The 17,840-nt window shown below is 37.4% G+C and overlaps 4 protein-coding genes across 6 annotated transcripts; all 4 read right to left on the bottom strand.

The window, feature by feature from the left end:
- Positions 1-1,334: 1,334 nt before the first annotated feature.
- LOC17886648 (BTB/POZ domain-containing protein POB1) lies at positions 1,335-4,117 on the bottom strand. Its single transcript, XM_006290772.2, has 6 exons — positions 3,676-4,117; positions 3,429-3,566; positions 3,215-3,336; positions 2,999-3,062; positions 2,486-2,765; positions 1,335-2,369 (listed from the first exon to the last, which is right to left on the bottom strand). Exons 1-6 carry the CDS (start codon positions 3,932-3,934, stop codon positions 1,544-1,546), a joined length of 1,689 nt encoding a protein of 562 aa, XP_006290834.1. The 5' UTR covers positions 3,935-4,117; the 3' UTR covers positions 1,335-1,543.
- A 1,011-nt stretch (positions 4,118-5,128) lies between these two features.
- LOC17885319 (F-box/kelch-repeat protein At3g61590) lies at positions 5,129-7,836 on the bottom strand. Of its 3 annotated transcripts, none has more exons than XM_023782528.1 (2): positions 7,316-7,836; positions 5,129-6,644 (listed from the first exon to the last, which is right to left on the bottom strand). In XM_023782528.1, the coding sequence occupies exon 2, from the start codon at positions 6,630-6,632 to the stop codon at positions 5,385-5,387; it is 1,248 nt and encodes a 415-aa protein (XP_023638296.1). In that variant the 5' UTR covers positions 6,633-6,644; positions 7,316-7,836; the 3' UTR covers positions 5,129-5,384. The 3 variants fall into 3 exon arrangements, with proteins under 3 accessions (XP_023638296.1, XP_006291009.1, XP_006291008.2); XM_006290947.2 differs by having other exon boundaries at positions 7,345-7,836; XM_006290946.2 differs by having other exon boundaries at positions 7,579-7,836.
- A 3,388-nt stretch (positions 7,837-11,224) lies between these two features.
- On the bottom strand, positions 11,225-13,120 carry LOC17886603 (delta(8)-fatty-acid desaturase 1). The gene has a single exon (XM_023782697.1). It carries the CDS (start codon positions 12,768-12,770, stop codon positions 11,421-11,423), a length of 1,350 nt encoding a protein of 449 aa, XP_023638465.1. The 5' UTR covers positions 12,771-13,120; the 3' UTR covers positions 11,225-11,420.
- A 2,729-nt stretch (positions 13,121-15,849) lies between these two features.
- Positions 15,850-17,453, bottom strand: LOC17885379 (reticulon-like protein B6). Its single transcript, XM_006291677.2, has 5 exons — positions 17,234-17,453; positions 16,839-17,019; positions 16,587-16,728; positions 16,329-16,398; positions 15,850-16,227 (listed from the first exon to the last, which is right to left on the bottom strand). Exons 1-5 carry the CDS (start codon positions 17,421-17,423, stop codon positions 16,061-16,063), a joined length of 750 nt encoding a protein of 249 aa, XP_006291739.1. The 5' UTR covers positions 17,424-17,453; the 3' UTR covers positions 15,850-16,060.
- Positions 17,454-17,840: the final 387 nt, after the last annotated feature.

Raw genomic sequence — 17,840 nt, 5'->3', positions numbered from 1 at the left:
CTTAGAATCACTTGTTGGCGTTCAAAAATTATAATTATATATATTCTGGGTTTATTGATACAATATAAACTCAAGGATTGGAGTTCTTTATATATTACGAAGAAGAAGAGTTAAGAAAATTGTATGGGATTAACGTTTTTTGGTTTATTAAACGCAGTCGTGATATTTAAAAAACGCTATTACCGGTTTAGTATGTGTAACCACACTTCATAGTCGCAGTGTTGCAATTGAATGATAATATTTAGTTTGTGATGTTTAATAGAGAAATAAATTATTGATGGTGTTTAGAAAAGAGGCAAAAAGTACATGGTGTATATCAAAGAAGCAGTATAGTTGAGGTAGCTAAGAAGAGTCGACCCGCTCAAATGATAAGCAAGTTTTAAAAGTTAAGTGAGCTTGGTATCATTTTTTTTGTCAACTTGAATTTTCATTAAACTTGTTTTAGAACCAGAATAGCATTACAATACCCAAACAAGGGACACTTAAGCCGACGGACAACTGATAGTCCCCGGAGTCATTGCCGGAAGAAGAAAGAAGAAAGAAATTCTCCGGAATCGACGCCCTAACAAAGGGAATCCAAAAGAACTGAACTAAAAATACAAAGCAGAGGACAGTTCCTTAATTTAAAAGTAGGGGTAACTAGGCAAAAATCCTTAAAAGACAAGAAATAACTAAGAGAACAAAACAAACTCTCCTTCTGAAACACCTGCGAATGCAATTTATAGAGGATGTCCATGGCCTAATCAAAAATAACATCCTACCACCTCCAATTTAGTGAGCTTGGTATCATAAGTTGACTCTTTATTCAAGTGTAATTTTTTAACTGAGTAATTTAACAAAAAATAAAGAAATTTCTCCAACTAACTATCTGTTGTTAGTATGTATTACTAGTTCAATCAATTTTCCGAGTTATAATGGTTTTGTGTAATGGATTCCTAAGAACAATTAAAACTGTATAACGAGGCTGGTCGGAAAGTTGTCTGGAGCTGTAGGAGATCAGTTGGCACCCATTTAAGATTCGTTGAATTTTGTAAATCTTTTTGAGCTTTGTTGTTCCTTCTCTCTTGCTACGTATGTGTAATGTGTTTTTGTATAAATCAAGCGAGACTCGTGAGTGTTTCCGGAGTGATCTATTTCATTTTCAAGCTAAATAGGAACAAGTGGCTGTGATAGAAATAAAGCAATGTCTTTTGCCGAGTTACGCAGACTCAATTATCTTAAACCGGTTACACACAATTTTATATTTTTCTCATCTTGAATAACTATTAATTTTGGGATAACCTTTTACTGATATAATATATAGTACAACAATAATCTAAGCTAAGAGTTTCCAGTGAAAAGTTAAATAGATGAGTGTAAACGTGAATAGAACGAGATCAGTTCTGAACGCATACATTTACATCCTTTCAAACTTGTTGTGAAACGTGGTTTAACCTTTCCTTACTTTTTATAAGCTTTGTCAAGCCTTACAAAAGAGATAAAAAGAAAACGAGACAGTTAGAGAGAGAGAGGGAGATTGTGGCATGAAAGGAAGATACGGTCACTAAGGATCTGTAGACCTTTTGATGGTAAGCTCTGCCCTCAGATGGAGGATGCCATTGATGAAGTATTGACTATCCTCTGCAATAAAAGACGTCCACGCAATCCCAAACAAGTTTCTGTAACCAACTGCTTTCCCTCCTGTGAATGTGTAGTTTCCTTTGTATTTGCTTATGAAATCTTCCGCGGGCTTTGACCTCGCCGAGAATTCATAGTCCACTCCGAAACTTACTGACCCTTTCTCCTGCATTCCTAGGAACAGCCCGAAACAGTGGAATGAGCTCTGTTGGTCCATGTTGCAGTGAGCTGAGAGGAAAAACCCTTGACCTCCTAAGTGAAAGGCCTGCGAATACACTCTACCCGAAGGGAACAATCCTAAGCATTCTTCTCTTTTCAGGTCTAGGTAGACTACACACTGCGGTCTAGGTAGCTCAAACTCGACGACTTTGACGGGTCTGTATTTGTACGCCCTCTCTATGAGGCGGCGATTCAGGGAAGCGGTTTCCTCGGCAGCTAGACTACGTTGTCTGTGTGGGGCTTCTGCTTTGAAGAACAAGGCTTCAAGAACAAGCTTTGATGCTATTTCATGGTCAAAGTCACTGCAAGTCAGTACTTTCTTCAGCTTTCGGCATGTCATAAATGGGAAGCGGATGGAGAGTGCAAGGCGTGACCCGAGAATCTCTCTTCGCTCTTCCAAACAAGGGTATTGTGCCCTTGCCCACTTCAAGATAAAATCATAAACTGCATCCTCTGATGCAATTTGCAGATCATCACTTGATAGAATTGCCTCGATTCCGGCTAAAGGTAAAGACAGAACTTCCTCATGAAACCTGGAAAAAAAAAAAAGTGTTAACCATGATTTATAAGAATTGACCCAGAATCTCGTGTGTTTCATATCCTGGAAATGCAGTTGAACTATTATTACATGTAGTTTCAGGGGTCTTACTTGGTAATGTCCTTGTATCGGGCAGCAAGGAACTGTTTTGCAGCATCAGTTAAGGGCTGAACAGCTTTGGCCATAAGAACACTAGAGGGGAGCTCGAGATAGAGCAAAGCAGACTCAGGAGTCATAGACATATTGCGGAGAAGTCTACTGCAGTACCTCATGCAAGAGGCAACTTCAAACTTATCAGCAGCCATCAGCACATCTAATAAGGCAGGTGCTGTGGTGACAGATACCGCATTGCTATACATAAAGTTTAAAAGCTCCATCAAGGCAGCTTCCTCTGTTATTGTTACAAAATAGGGTATGAATGTAAATCAGTTAAATGCTATGGATGTCCAAATTACTTGAAATCATGAAGAGTAAAAATCCAACAGTATATATTACATGGGGAACTAATACACAAAGGAAGAAGAAATGTACACCATTAGTGTCTAGTCTGATAAAGTAATAATGCGTTCAGATATATATTCACACGAATCACAAAAGCCGATATCTTGTGTTGCAATGGCATACCTGATGCATTAATTCTTAGGGTGACATGCCTTTGCTCAGATTCCCTCATTCCATTTGAGAACAACTAAAACGAATTTCGAAATAAAAGAAAACAAATAGATTAAGAGGAAGATATACACACATGAGAGCAAAGTACAAGAAAACATATGGATTATGAAGAGTAAGATACACACGAGAGAGCAAAAGTAACAGCAATCAAGAAACAAGTGATGATACCTTGTAGAAGAAAGGGCTTTTGGCAGCTAATATAGGAGAACTAATATGAAGTTCTTTAACCCTAACAACAGTAGAGCAATCCATTCCCCAGTTTGGCTCACTAGAGGTTTCATCTTCATCACCTAATTAAAAACAAAATAAAAACTCGAAGCTCTTCTTCTGAAGGTAAAACTATATACCCAAAAGGATGTTTTGCTTATAATATAGTAAGTACCTGATAAAGCCTCTTCTTCTTCAACCATTGCCTCTCCTTCATCATCAATATTTTCACCACCAGGACATCCATCCATGTCAGGTTGCTCATCCGTTAAAATCTGCTCCTCAGGGCATGCCACAATGTCTGAAATCGTGACTGCAAACGAAACAACAAAATTCAAAAACCCATATAAAAAAAAAAAAGAGACTTCAAATTCAAAAACAAAAACCCATCATAAGAAGAAGAAATAGATATAAGATGATACCACCAGATTCCTTCTTGATATCTTCTCGTCTTCTCTTGCGGTGGCGAGCCCAATCAGCGATACTCGTACAGCCTTCAACATCGGACCTGGAATCAGAAGGGCCACCCATGATCTCGATCCGGAGCAAGCGATCAGAAAAGTTACTGTCGTTGAAGGCGAATCCAAAATCGCCGTCGGAGGAAGAGCCATGACGAGAGAAATCAGAATCCATTTGGATTTTGGGATCGAACAGATCCGTGTTATCAGCAGCACCTCTCATCACTTTCCTTCGGTAAGACACAACTCCTCCTTGTGTGTATTATTTTTTTAATTTTTTGATACAGCCGGAGAAACTGATCGGAGAGTTTCTTTTTTGGTTTTTATGGAAAGAGAAAGCTGAACGGCTTTCAGGTGAGAGAGAGACGAAAGGCTACGATACCAATTGAGCGAGAGAGAGAGACTTATTCTCTCTAGTTTGTTTACTAGTAGCTAGCAGTATAGATATCTTTCTTATCTTTTCCAATAACCGGTTATGATTCGGTTCGGTTCGGTTCGGTTCGTCCTCATGGACCAATATTTCCGCCGGTTTTATACTCTTTGACATTTTTTACTACATGGTAACTCAGCTCTAGACTTTAGTGGGGGTGTTTTGAATTTACAGAGACTACTAGGAAGCTAGTAAAAGAGACTAGGAATCAGATACTACGTAGAGAACAAATAAAACTAAATTTATTCGTTTTTTTGCGAAAAAAATCCGTGAATAAAAAAAACCAAGTCTTTCAAAATCCGGGATTAGTAGTAGTAAAGGCTTTTCCAGTTGTATACGAAATGAGCAGTGTATGTTTTGTTTGATTTGAAGTATTCCTTTGGAGAGGAGAGGAACTAGTAGTGGCCACTATATGTCTGTGGTCCATTTAGATGGTTGGTCCAACCCAATATTGTTTTTAAAAAATATATATATTACATCCTATCTACAATTTAAATCGTTACTGCTTGTGACTGTTTTATTGTTTGTTTTCTGGCTTAGAAAGAAAAAAAAAACTAATAATACTAATATTGTCTAATGGTGACATTGGTGTGTCAAAATAAATCGTGTTTGTCTTCTAAATACAATATTAGAAAACTTATAATAAAGAAAAGAAGAAAAAAAGAATTAGCTGTTGTCCACCATTACCTGTAAACCTAACACTGCCAAACCCTGACATAAAAATAGGTCCCAAATTTTTTTGTACAAGTACAAAAAACATTAAAAAAATATATTAAATTTTTATAAAATAAAAGAAAAACAATTTACAGCTATAGTATAATAATAGATATAATACAGTAAAATTAATTAACCGGAAACTAAGGAAAGAAAAATAAAATAAAGAAGTAGAAAATAATCGAGAGGAACAGCAACAAGACAACGGCCAAGTTTCAGTATCCAGACCCATTTACTTGAGATATTGTGGGCCACAATGTCACAGAGCGACAGTGATAAAAAGGCTTCGATTGATCATATTAAAAGTATCGGGGGCTCTTTCATAAATCTTTTGAATTAAATAGAGTACCAAATTTGCAAATAACAATAATATTCCTTGGAAAATCATTCGTTTTTTCCCAATAATTTAAAAACATTACCGTGTGATCCATCAATCTTCATCAAGCCGCCGGCGACTTCTCTGTGCAAAAACAATCCAATAGAGAGAAAAGCAAAACAATACAAAGGAGAAAGACGTTCATCGTTGCAACTATGGAGCAATCTCGAGTCTTGGTTCGAAGCAAAACCCGGTAAAGAGCTGCAGAGGAAACTTCTTCGTTACTGGACATTTCTGAGACCATTTCCAGTACTTAAGATTCATGTCGAAAGTGACAAGCGCTGGAGATCCGTAGCTTTGTATGTATACCAAATCGTCAGTGCCACTACTGGCGAAAACGTCGTCGAACTCACCGAAACCTTGGAAGAATCTCTGAGGCATTTTCGCCATCTCTACCCATTCCTTCCCTCTCAAAACCCAAATCCCAATCCCTTTTATTACTTCCGGTCGGTCGTGTTTCCCGATTCCTCCTACAATCACAAGCCTCTCTCTTAGATTCATCAGCCTTCCGCAGGTTAAAGAACACGGCATTGGAATGAAACTCCTCATCAAGATTCCGCTTGAGGATGATCCCGTTGATGATACATTGGTAGCTATCAACCCGTGGCGATGATCAGAGCCTCCAGTAGAGTAAATCAACAAGTATAGAACACCGTCGCAGATCACACTCTCGTTTCCTCCTCTCCATCCGGATAAAACATCGTTTACTGATGTTGTCCAAGCCATCGTTTCAGAGCTGTAGAGATGAATAGACAGATCCCACTGGAAGAAATTCCCTGGCACTTGCTTCGATTTCACTATCGAGACTGAGTAACTCCTGTTTGCGCGGTTTACCGCTCGGTTTGCTTGGCCTGCTCGGTTCACGCAGGTAGACATTGCTGTGTAATCTGTCGACTTGTGACCTGGAGGTTCGATAAGTCGTCTCCATTGTTTGGTAATTGGATTAGAGACATAGATCTTGTTTCTGCAGTCATTGTCCATGAAACAAACCAGTCCACAAGAGGAAGCAACAAACCAATTCGACGTTTCAATACATGGGAGATCGAAACTGTACCATTTCCGGATAATGGGGTCATAAGCATAACCGGATGGATCATCAGTGCTAGTGAACATGAAGTACCAAGGCCTTTGAGGAACCGAATTGTTGGAGAAATTCCATAAGAACCTTCGGGAGGACACAATCTCGTTCCATCTTTTGCAGACAGTACCAGCTCTGAAGATGCTTGCAATGGGGAGAAACGAGAGGATCCGTTCTAATAAATCATCGGGGAGAAGTGAATCCATCGAAAAGGTTTCGACTTTGGTCTCATCATCGCTCTGTTCAGAGTATGATGATTCAGCTTCAGGGACATATGTAATGTAGCTGTACGGATAATTAGTCCAAGACGTTTCTGCTTCCATTCTCAAAAGCCACTGAAACAACACAATGTATAAAAGCAATTAATAACCGTTCTTTTCACATCCATAAGTGCAGAAGAACACAAGTAAAGTCGCATATGATCGGATACTTCAAGATTCAAAGCTCTACGAATCTAATACACATAAATCATCCATTTCACGACAGAGAACATCTTACAAGTCAGATTTTTTTGTAAAGGAAAAGAACAACAATAATAAAATCAAAGACAAAACAGATTTGCTTTAGGAGACATGCATAGTGTCAAATCGAAAATGAAGAAGATGAAGAATTTAGAAAGATAATACTAATATTCAGACTTAATCAAGTACAGCAATACATGTTTCAGACAGAGACCAAAAAGATTATAAAAAAGAAAAAGAAAAAACAAAGGGAGAAAGCTTGTGTCATCCTTTCAACGTCAAGATTCGGGTGATGAGAATTAATACAAAACTTCGATATTAGGTATACAAAAAAAATTAAAGATACATTTTTTTTTTTTGGTTGTTATTGTTTATTGGAAATGAAATTAGGCTATAGGGATACATCAATCGAACATCAGGTAACAACATACATCATAAATACCAAACCCAATCACCAATCACAGAATACAAACACGGAACAACAGATCAAATGAACCACTCAGAAACGAAAGCAAAGAAAGAGACAGTGAAATCAAAACACAAACCCATCTCGATTCACTACACACACTCACACCTTTTGATTGAGGAGACTCGTGGGTAGACTTTTTTTTATGAGATTTGCGAGACGAAAATGCGGGTTTCGTGGATCTATGTTATTGAAAGATGAGATTTTTCTAGAAACCGAAGATGGAAATGAAATGGGTTTCTCTGGATTTTGGATTTTCTCAAGAGTAAGAATGAGGTAAGAAAAAAGGGTTCACCAAAAAAACAGAACGAGACCGAGAGAGAGATTGCGATTGAGAAAAACCTGGTCTTTAGAGAGAGAGAGAGTGAGAGAAGAAGAAGAGACGTTTCTTGGTTGGATTGTGAAATATGAATGAATGATACAAATTGAGATTACACACAGACAGAGACGAAAGATAAACCGCAAGGGAAAGACAAAAGAACAAGAGAGCAAAGCGCGAGCAAGAGAGAAGACTATACGTTTTTGCTCCTTTTTTTCCTTCTTTTAGTTTTCCATTTTTATCTTTTGAGACCAAAGGGTTTAAATAAATAAACTTGTCATTACAGCACAGGCGCGTGTCTGCGCGTGTTATTTTAATATAAAATTTTATATGAAAAGTAATTTATACTGTTGTAAGGAAAAAAAAAAAATTAGTTCATGGGAACTTACAAAAGAAAAAGAAAAACAATGAAATTGCATAACACCAATAATAATGATGTCTTACTCATCAGCCAGCTTTTTTAGAAATTATATGATTTTCTAAGCGGCGTTATTAACATTGTCATAGTGCTAAAGTAGAAAACAACAAAGACCCATAAAATATGTATTTTACTCTTAGACTGATTAATTACTGTAGTTTAATTTGATGGTTTCACTAGTTTTATCGGAATAGTGATGTAGGACGTTCAGAATACTTGTAGAACTAAGTTTAGAGGCGGCCAAAGATACTAACTACAATAGTAGAAATTAGTGTAATTGTAGGATTTTACCGTTGTGTAATGAGAAAGAGTTAGTATAAAGGTAAATAAAGTTTCTTTTTATCAATTTGGTATTTTTACTCTGGCAACCAGAGGGTGTTAGCTGAAAATGACATACCACATGAGGTAACCTTTTTGTCTTTTATTTTTTTGTTTATATAAAAAAAGATTGTCATTTAATTATTTGTAAGATGAATGAATATATAAATAATGAAGACAAAATTGAATAATTATTATTTATAATTCCAATAGTAATTATACTTTGCTTTTCAAAAACTGAAAGGTCTGTCTCTCTACTTTCCTTAGCCTAGACTTCTCGCAGTTTCTCAGTGGCCTGTCCTTTACCTAATACACTCACTCTACCCAAAACTAAAGAAAACAAATAACAAAAAACACAAATATTTTTTTATTAATTTCATATTTTTCGTCATGTGCACTAAGTAGATTTAACGTGTAAAGCCATGTATCGATCTCAGCTTCATACAGCATTACTCCTTTCTTTCTTCTTTCGATCATATGCCCTTACCCTTTATGGTTATGTAGCTACTCCTATATTATTATTTTAGACTTAGTGGCTGGCTCCTAGACTTGTAAGATCGCATTGCTCGTTACATGCCCTTTTCAACAATATTGGTTCTCAATGCTGTCTACGTTTTTGAGATCTGAGACTGAGAGTTCAATTGTTCATTATTTATCTGGACTCTGTGGAGTGGAGTATATCTTAATTAGCAAAGATGATATAATTCTTATGACCGATATAGATGATCATGTTTATATAAAATGCAAATGTAAACCGTGAATGCACATGTACCTAATTTTAATTAGAGAATTGTACGTAGTGAAGGAGAAATGAAAGAAGGACGAGTGGAAATATCCAAAAGAATATACCATTTTAACCTTTAAAATTTATAAATCCAAAAATCAAAGCATATACCTAATTAAATTATGTACTATATAGTAATGCATTCTCTTAATTATTGCAGTCGTTTTTATACTTAAAAGCATCGAAGATTCAAAAAAATTTCATGCACATGGCACTTGTATTTTGCTTTTAGTTATTTTTTTTAAGGAGTTGAACGTATACAAATTCCAAATTGCTACGTTGTTATAAGGATCGCGCGCGATCTAATACGCATGAGTCACTACATATGTGAAATCCATTATGACAAAAGAATAATTTTTGTTTCGTGGAAGTATAACTGTATATAATGTAGGTAGATAGTACAGTCAGGTGTAATTTTAATTATTTGCGAGACAACTACAAACTTTAAAGAAATACTAGAAAAAAAAACGAACTATAAAACCAAAAATAATGAGATCTGAATTTCAGATCACACATCAGATTCAAAAGTTTGATATGTTACAACAATTCATATGACTTTGAGTTTTGGCTAGATCTTGAGCTTCTAAAACCTGATGATTGTTTTAGAATTAGGGGTTGCAACTCCTGATTGGGCACCCTTTTGCATTATAATATATGTAACGCAACTAACTTACTTTTTTATTTTGTTAAACCCAAACTAATATAGAGAGAGAGAGTACGTATGAGACAATAGTCAAATCGTGTGTTAGGGTCGTATATGAGTTTGTATTACGTAAACAACATTTTTTTGGTTTCATATCTTAAAAGCACACGATTACGATGTGAAGAGATTATTGGAAGATCTAGCAAGATCAATATGCACTAATCAATTTGGCCCATTTGGTAGTCCGTGTAAAGCTATATAATTTTTTTTTTTTTTAAATAACAAAAGGATAGAGAAGAAGATAGTGGCAAATACTAATTTGTCACTTGCGGTTTATGGACCGGCTTTGTGCACGCACATTATGGAGCAAACACACTAGAATCTCTAAAATAAATGATCATATAAATAGAATTTTCTGAATTCTGAAACTAGTTTTAGATCCTATATGCAGACTTCTTCACATTAAACGCACAGCTGTTGAGTACAAAATACAGTATCACACGACAATGAATCGTGTAAGAAGAAAATTGTGAGAAGTAATATTGTAATGTAATCGTGGGTTTTAACTTTTAACTAAAAAAGGAATCGTGAGAAGTAAGAATAGATCAAAAAGAGGAATGATAGTGGAAGTGGACTAATTTATGCAGTTTTTGTGTGTTTTTGGAAAAGTGGAGAGTAAACTTAAAAGTCACACTTAGACATGATGATGTTCTTCTTCTTCTTCTACTCGTTCCACATTCTGTTGCTTCCTTTTTTTTTTTTTTTTTACTGTTTCTCTACCACGTTTCCATTTATTTTAAACTCTTCTCTCTCCCATAGTTCATAGTTGTATAGATAAAGGACCCGTCTCTTTCATTAAAAACGCGACAAATTCTCTAAACTGGCCACCAGATGTACTTCCGAAGACTTATCCGTTTGCCCAAGCAGCGTAGTAGCATCTCTTCCTCATTTGTAATCTACGAACCTGCCAATTCGAGATATTTCACCCCAGGATCGAACTCATTAAGCTACGTGCTCTATCTCATGACCATTAATATATTTTGATAGATGAACTAGCAGAACACTTGGGCTTTTTATCTCTTCTTTCTCGCCTTAAAATACTGTTACGTGTATTCTTCCTTCTTTGGGACCATTTACTCATTTAGTGGCTGGAGGGATCCATGTAATCACGCCCACGGGCTTAGGCCTGGAAGAACTGGTGCCTCATTAAGCCCATTATTTGATTACCAAAGAGACCTACAGTATATACTGTACAAGCTTTATATAAACCTAAAAAGCCCACATCTTTGCAACGTTTCGTGGTTTTAAATCACACAAAATAATACAAAGACCGTTGATTTTTTTAAAACTTGTACTATATAGGTATAAAAGGGGATATCAAATAGCATCCACACACGTAACGATGTAACGCGACAAAACATTGAAAAGGGCAAAAGCCGCAAAACCACAAAGTCGCAGGCATCAAAAAGAGCCATGTGAAGAAGAAGAAACTTACCAAAAAACAAAAAGTAAATTCAAAAATAATAGTAATAAAATCATTACGATACGAAAGTAAAACAATTCTCGATTCTCGATTCAATTTCTCAATCCTAGAAAAACATCTCTTCCCATAGTAAGATAACCAAATTCAAAGATTCAAAGAAAGCATAATAATAAAAATGAAGAAGACATGAAATGAATCAATCAAGCAGAGAAGCTTGAATTAGCCATGGGTATTCAAAGCTTCCCAAACCAAGTTCTTAACCACTGGATTAGCAGCGTCTCTGGCTTGATAAGCTGCTTTCTTCAATGTATTAATGGTCAGCACATTCGCATCAAACCACGACAGACTCCTATACGGGAGATTATGCTTCTTGCAAAGCTCTTGAACCACCGGCGAAACTTTCCGGAGATGGCAACGAGGCAAGCGAGGGAACAAATGATGCTCTAGCTGGAACTGTAATCCACCGAAGAACCAATCCATGTACGATCGACACGAGATGTCGATCGTTCCCGCCGCTTGCTTCTCGAACCAGTCGCTACCGGTGGGTGGACCGACGTAGACATCTGCTGCGAAATGGTTAAGAGTGAACTGAATGTGCTGTAGCGCCGTGACGGTGAAGCTAGTGAAGACGAAGAAGAATCTCTCAGGCCAGCTTGGTAGACATGAGACCAAGAGTGGGAACCAAGTCCAGAAGACTAAGATCCCGGCGAAGTTTAAAGCACGATCGGGGACGTCACGTCGGGAGAAGAGCAGGAGAAACGTCTGGATGAAGAGATTGATTCTTCCGAAGCACATGACCGGATAATAAGTGAAGTGTTGGTAGCTGACCAAGAATCTGGCGACGGGATCAAACGTGAGTTTCCGATCGTAGAAGCGTGAGGTCAATGAGGTGAAAAATTTGGTAGAGACGGCGAAGACAGGGATGTGCTGTAGATCTGGATCGTAGTCGAGGCTGTTGCAGGCGAGATGATGAGCATTGTGAGTCCATTTCCACCAGGCGATTGAGATTCCGGTGAGACAGTTACCGGAGAGAAGCTGAGCGAATCTGTTGTAAGACTTGTTCGACATGATCACGTAATGGCCGGAATCGTGGCCTATGTAAGCGCTCTGGATCCAGAGGAGTCCGAGAAGCGCGGCGGCGATTTGGTGAGCAAAGACGGAGTTACAAGCCAAAACGCCGTAGAGAACCCCGGCGAACATGGCGGCGATGAAGGCCAAAGTGTAGAGCGTAACGTGGCCCTTGTTATCGAAGAGACCGAGTTTGCGAAACTCGGCGGCCATACGACGGTAATCGCGGGAGACTTCGGAGACCTCGAAATCTCTGATGTGGAAACCGGTGAAGAGATGGTCGAGGTGGTGCCAAGCGGTACCGGGATGGAATGCGATGAAGGCGTCGGTGACATCTTGGCCAACGAGATTGAGGATGACGGTGTCGCCTCCGGGATGAGATTTAATCCAATCGGAAACGTTGTAGACCTTGCCTTGAATCGCGATCCAGAGATCCCCAGGTTTGTTGTGTTTTTTCAAATCTTCGCTCGTAATGTACTTTTTCTCCGTCTCTTGCGCCATTGACGCCGAACACAAAAACCCTTCGAACAACAGGGAGAGAGAGAAAGACGACGAATCTCACTCACAGTTTGCTTTTAACGAATTGAAGGAATCAATCGAGAGAGGTTAAGGAGAAGCACACCAACCCTTTTGTTAAGGGGTTGCCCAGAAACGGATCTGGAATCGGATTTTGAATCTCTCTCTCAGCGCTTATCTCTTCGACTCCTTTTTATTATCCTCCTCCTCCTTATATTTATGGTTTGTTATTTTCTTTTGTTATTGTTTTTTTATTTTTATTTTTATTTGGAGAAGGAAAATGACGTGGCTGAAGCGTGCCGACGTCAGTCGTTCTCACGTGTGAGACTTATTTTTTTCTTTTGTAATTAAAAATGTTGAGGTTGATGTTAAGTTTTTGTAATCAAAAATGGTAAGAGGGACCAATAATTGGGAAAGTAAAGAAATGGTTAGAAATGGTAATTAAGAAAAATGAGGAAACTTAGTGCTGTCCATGGGAGCCAGACCACGTGTTCTCGTAGATATTTTTCTGTACGCTGTCATTGGTTGCTGTCCGTCAATTTCTTTTTTTTTTTTTTCTTTTCTCAGCCGAAGAAAGGAAAAGTATCTTCATATTATATGGTCAATGCAGAATCCTTCCCTTTCTTTAAAGGTAAATTTGATTTTTTATTTTTTTTTACTACAAATTACATGAAAAAACGAGTGATTTTTAACCTAAGGTTTAATATACGTAATACAAATTCAAAAAAATCTGAGGCATATCATATGGTTTGATGAGGTTTCGAGCCAGAAAAGAATAGATGATGACTTTTGGCATATTCCGTGTATGTGTAGAAAAGTAAAGATTTCTTAAATGCACACTAGGAGGAGGAGGAGGGAGGAAGCAGCACCGTCCCTGTTGTCTAACTGCTTCTCTTAAAGACTTGGTCTCAAAGATAACATTTACACACCTGTTCGTTCTTCTCTTCTTCCATATCTTTTTCTCGTTTATCGTTAACTCATCAAAAGATATTTTCCCATCTCATTGCGATCTCTCTTTTTTTTTTTTTTTTGTATTTTATTCCCACCAAACAATTATTGTTTTGTTTTTATTTTATTCATGGAAGGACAGGAAAAGTCATTTATACATAATTATATCATTTTTTAATTCTGTTATAAATAAATACAAATTACATAACAAATGGGGTGGGGTGGGGGAGGGGATTTCTCAACTAGGAAATTAGAAGAAGACTTGGGAAAGCAGTGGGAAGATGGTTATTCACTTTAACGTTTAGGAATTTGCTATGAATAGAATATTTTTCTTAAAAGATATTTTGCAGTAAACTACGTAGGAAGTATATTTTTCTTAAAGATATTTTGTATTTGTAATTTCCGCAAGTCAACTGAAGTTAGATCTTTGAACTTACACAATGGATCGAGAAAATGACCTTAATCTGAAACCCATTTAATCAAGAAATGAGGAAACTTCGAAGGCTTCTATGCCCTCCTTGCTTGGCCCGGAGCTAGTCCGATTTGTTTTGATTTAAATTACAAATTAGGCTCTCATAGTAAAAGCCCAACCCATAACATTATAAAATGCTGTTAATAATGTGATTATTTGCCGTTTTTTAGAAATATTTTATTTCCATGGTAATGTTTCCTTTTTCTAAACTAGAATGCTGTTACTCGAATCTGAGAGAGTATACTTGAAATGTAGATTGAGCGGTATATGGCAGAGATTAAGACGCTTCAGGAATCAGAAGCAGATATCAAAGCCTTATCAGTAAACTATGCAGCTCTATTAAGAGCGAAACAGGTAAGTTTGCGTCAGAAGAATCTTCAAAGCCAATTCTCTATTTCTCCCTCTCAAATCATCTCTACCCTTACAGGATCATATTTCCAGATTGAACCAGGAGAATGGCTCCTTGAAACAATATCTGACCTCAACTAGTGCCGCTCTTAAAGAGGCTAGAACCGACATTTCCAAGGAATCAAAACAACAATGCTATCAAGGTATACACAGATCCTGGTGTTTGTTTCATCTCTATGGCGATGTGCATACTCTTTCTTTAGCTATTGGACACTATAGCTAGGCTGCGATACATATTATTTTGGTGGGGCAGGATGCAAATACTGCATAAATGTTTTGCACGAAACACATTATTAATAGGATTGGTTAAATGCTAAGTCTATTAATGGGATTTACTAGGATAGAAAACATCACTATCTTGATAAATATGTTGGTTTGTAAGATACATACTTGTGAGTTTCTCAATTAAATTCCAGAATTCTTTTAGGTACATCTTGTAATAGATAAGAAACCGTTTTAGTAAAAGTGCCTTTTATTATTCATCAGCAATGTTCTCGTTTTGTAAATCAAATTCTAAGCGGTAATCTGGATGTCCTTTTAGGACCTTGCAGATATGCTAGAAGATAGAACAGAATCACTGGCAGCTGTTCAAGCTACCGAACTTGCCAAAGACCGTGCAAAATTAAGAGATCTGCAGCTATCTCTGCAGGGTATATAATATCACTAGTAGCTTGGTGCTTCTTTTCTATATCTGTTATTTTGTATCTTCACTTACCTTACTTTCATCAGAGGAGCGAAAACGGAGTGAATCTTTCAAGGAGGAACTCGAGTCTCTGACGTTAGATAAGAACAAGGTAAGTCTTTCAGTTGGAAACACTTTTGCATCTTCCTTAGGAATCACCATTTTTTAGTTACAGTTTTCTTATTTTGTATTCCATCTGTTTGCAGACTATTTTGGATATTAGCAAAGTGCGTAGTGAATTGGATGCAAAGTTACTTGAAATCAAAAACTTGCAGATGAAGTTGGATGGTCAGGAGAGCCTTGCTATTGGAACTGCCATGGAACATCTAAACGAAGTTAACAAATCTCTGGAAAAGGAAAACAACGAACTTAAGGTTTATTGTGTTCCATACTGCTGAATGGTTTCGCAAGAATGTTACAACCCTTTTATTGATTTTTGTTGATGTACGCCTGTACGGTAATGAATTTTTGATGGAGAATTTAAATGGGGAATTTTTTTTTTTGCCATTTTCTTTGTTTACAATTTCATGAGCTAACGATTAAGCCTTGTCTCCTTCCAGAATTTGATAAACTCAAATAATAAGAAGCCAAAAAACAAAAATTACTTCCCAAGGAAAAACCAAAAATTGTAGTCAAAATAAAAGAAATGTACGCCAAAGCAAGAGTAAATTTTTTTCTGAACAGGAGGGCAAGTAAAAAAGAAAAGTGCCCACCGAGACGCAAAGGAAAACGTCAAAAAAAAGGTTGCTTCACTCTAAAGTCTCTCTAACCCAACTTTGCCTTAAGGGAAGCAACAGGAAGCTTAGAAAGAACCTTCTCATCAAACACCATGTAATGTTTCTTCAGCTCCTTCAGCGTCTTCTCTGCCACTGGATCTACCTTGTCTTCATGTTTCTCATACAGCATCGGTACTGTATGCAACACTACAAAACCTGTTTTTTTTTCACACACAATTTTAGATTCAGTTCAACAATCGAAAAGATGCGATTTGTATGCAGTTAAAACCTTTTTTTTTATCGGTATAAGTACTTACAGATGTATAGCAGAGTCAAGAAGTTGAACCAGTTGCCCACGACAGAGATTACCCACAGTCCAACAACCACCTGACATATCACATACATAACAGTTCTTATCAAAAAACCCCAAGATGGAAAAGGAAAATAGATCTTATAATCACGAGTCAGGAGTCAGAAGGGTTCATGTGTAGATTGAACAAGTTCATAACTTAGGTATAACAATTTTTGCTGGCAACTGGAAATATCTGCACTAGCTAACTGAACATAAAGCTTACCATCAGAAATTTCTTCAGGTCCCTTCCTAAGGCAATGCTCCTTAGGATGACAAAGGCCTGGTTCAGCTCATTTCTCAGTGCAGAAGCAATCAAAATGAAATGTTCCTCTTTAATATGGATTTCAGGAATTTTAGGTGGAGTCCTGAAAATAAAGAGTTATGAAAACTTTAAGCAAATCAAAGAAAGAGAAACACATATAAATAGGTTGTAACTTGAAACAAAAGCAAAAGGAAAAGAAAAGAAGAAGCTTACTTGTTCATAAAGGCATGAGCATTGGACAATAGAAACAGGACTGCAAGAGCGAATATCAAAATGTGACAGACAAGACTCAAGAAATGATACTCAACCAATTCAAACAGAACCCATATCGCCGTGGCTACACCAAGAACAGCAGCTGAGAGCTTTTTGTCCCTCCACAAGAACACATCAGCCGCTGCAAACACAATGAAAACATAAAACTTGTGGAAAAGGGAAATTTGCAAACCAGAAGATAATGTCGCTGCATCAAACAACGTAATCAATCCAAGGTTAAGATGCAAAGTTTAAGACAAGTCTCGCATCTGAATTTATTTCATTGTAATCAGCATTTGAATCTGATACAAAATCCTCATATACGAAACGAGTAACAGAGGAAGATAAAAACGTACGTAAGCCACCACCGAGAACCTTATGAACAGGCTTCTCTCTACCAAACAAACGATATATCTTGGCCTTCAAAGCAGAGGGAGACTCTGGTTTCTCGTGCTCGGAATCAGAAGAAGACGAAGAATCGTGACCGTGGATCTTCTCCATCAGAGATTCTTCCGTCGGGATAGGTTTCTCCAATTCTTCCGCCATTGTCGTCGTTTCACTTCCTTGGATCCCAACGTGATGAGAAAGGAAGAGAAAAACAAAATCAGCGAAAATAGGTTTTTATTAAAAAGGCTAATTAATGCACGAGCCTCTAACGGCGTTAGTCTTTCTTTAAAAAGAAGGAATAAAAACGGACGTTAACGTTTTTAGTGCCTCGAACGTGGAGGCAACCAACAAGGGTCCAGGTCCAACAAGGGCTAGTGGACTCGTAGTGGGCTGCGTAAGAAGATGTCTCTCTTTTTACTTTCATAAAGTAACCGACGACAGGCTTAAGGAGAGATTCTATCCACGTGGCAGTCATCGGCTCCCCTGACGAATGTGATATATCAACGGCTTTACTCGTTTCTAAACTAAAATCAGCGGTGGATCAAAACGTCATCGTTTTCTAGGCATTTCGATAGT

This window comes from Capsella rubella, unplaced genomic scaffold (genome assembly GCF_000375325.1).
Source record: "Capsella rubella cultivar Monte Gargano unplaced genomic scaffold, Caprub1_0 scaffold_5, whole genome shotgun sequence".
Lineage (NCBI taxonomy): Eukaryota > Viridiplantae > Streptophyta > Magnoliopsida > Brassicales > Brassicaceae > Capsella > Capsella rubella.
Note: the sequence above shows the minus strand (reverse complement) of the source record. Positions and strands in the feature narration are given on the sequence as shown.

Bases quoted from the DNA above. Each gene is read 5' to 3' on its own strand.
- LOC17886648 (XM_006290772.2), bottom strand. From the start codon at position 3,934: ATGAGAGGTGCTGCTGATAACACGGATCTGTTCGATCCCAAAATCCAA. The intron at 3,567-3,675 runs GTATCATCTTAT...TTTCGTTTGCAG, and splicing joins TATCAAGAAGGAATCTGGTG to TCACGATTTCAGACATTGTG. The intron at 2,766-2,998 runs GTATGCCATTGC...TAACAATAACAG, and splicing joins CCTAAGAATTAATGCATCAG to AGGAAGCTGCCTTGATGGAG.
- LOC17885319 (XM_023782528.1), bottom strand. From the start codon at position 6,632: ATGGAAGCAGAAACGTCTTGGACTAATTATCCGTACAGCTACATTACA.
- LOC17886603 (XM_023782697.1), bottom strand. From the start codon at position 12,770: ATGGCGCAAGAGACGGAGAAAAAGTACATTACGAGCGAAGATTTGAAA.
- LOC17885379 (XM_006291677.2), bottom strand. From the start codon at position 17,423: ATGGCGGAAGAATTGGAGAAACCTATCCCGACGGAAGAATCTCTGATG. The intron at 16,729-16,838 runs GTAAGCTTCTTC...CTTTATTTTCAG, and splicing joins GCTCATGCCTTTATGAACAA to GACTCCACCTAAAATTCCTG. The intron at 16,399-16,586 runs GTAAGCTTTATG...GTGATATGTCAG, and splicing joins ACCTGAAGAAATTTCTGATG to GTGGTTGTTGGACTGTGGGT.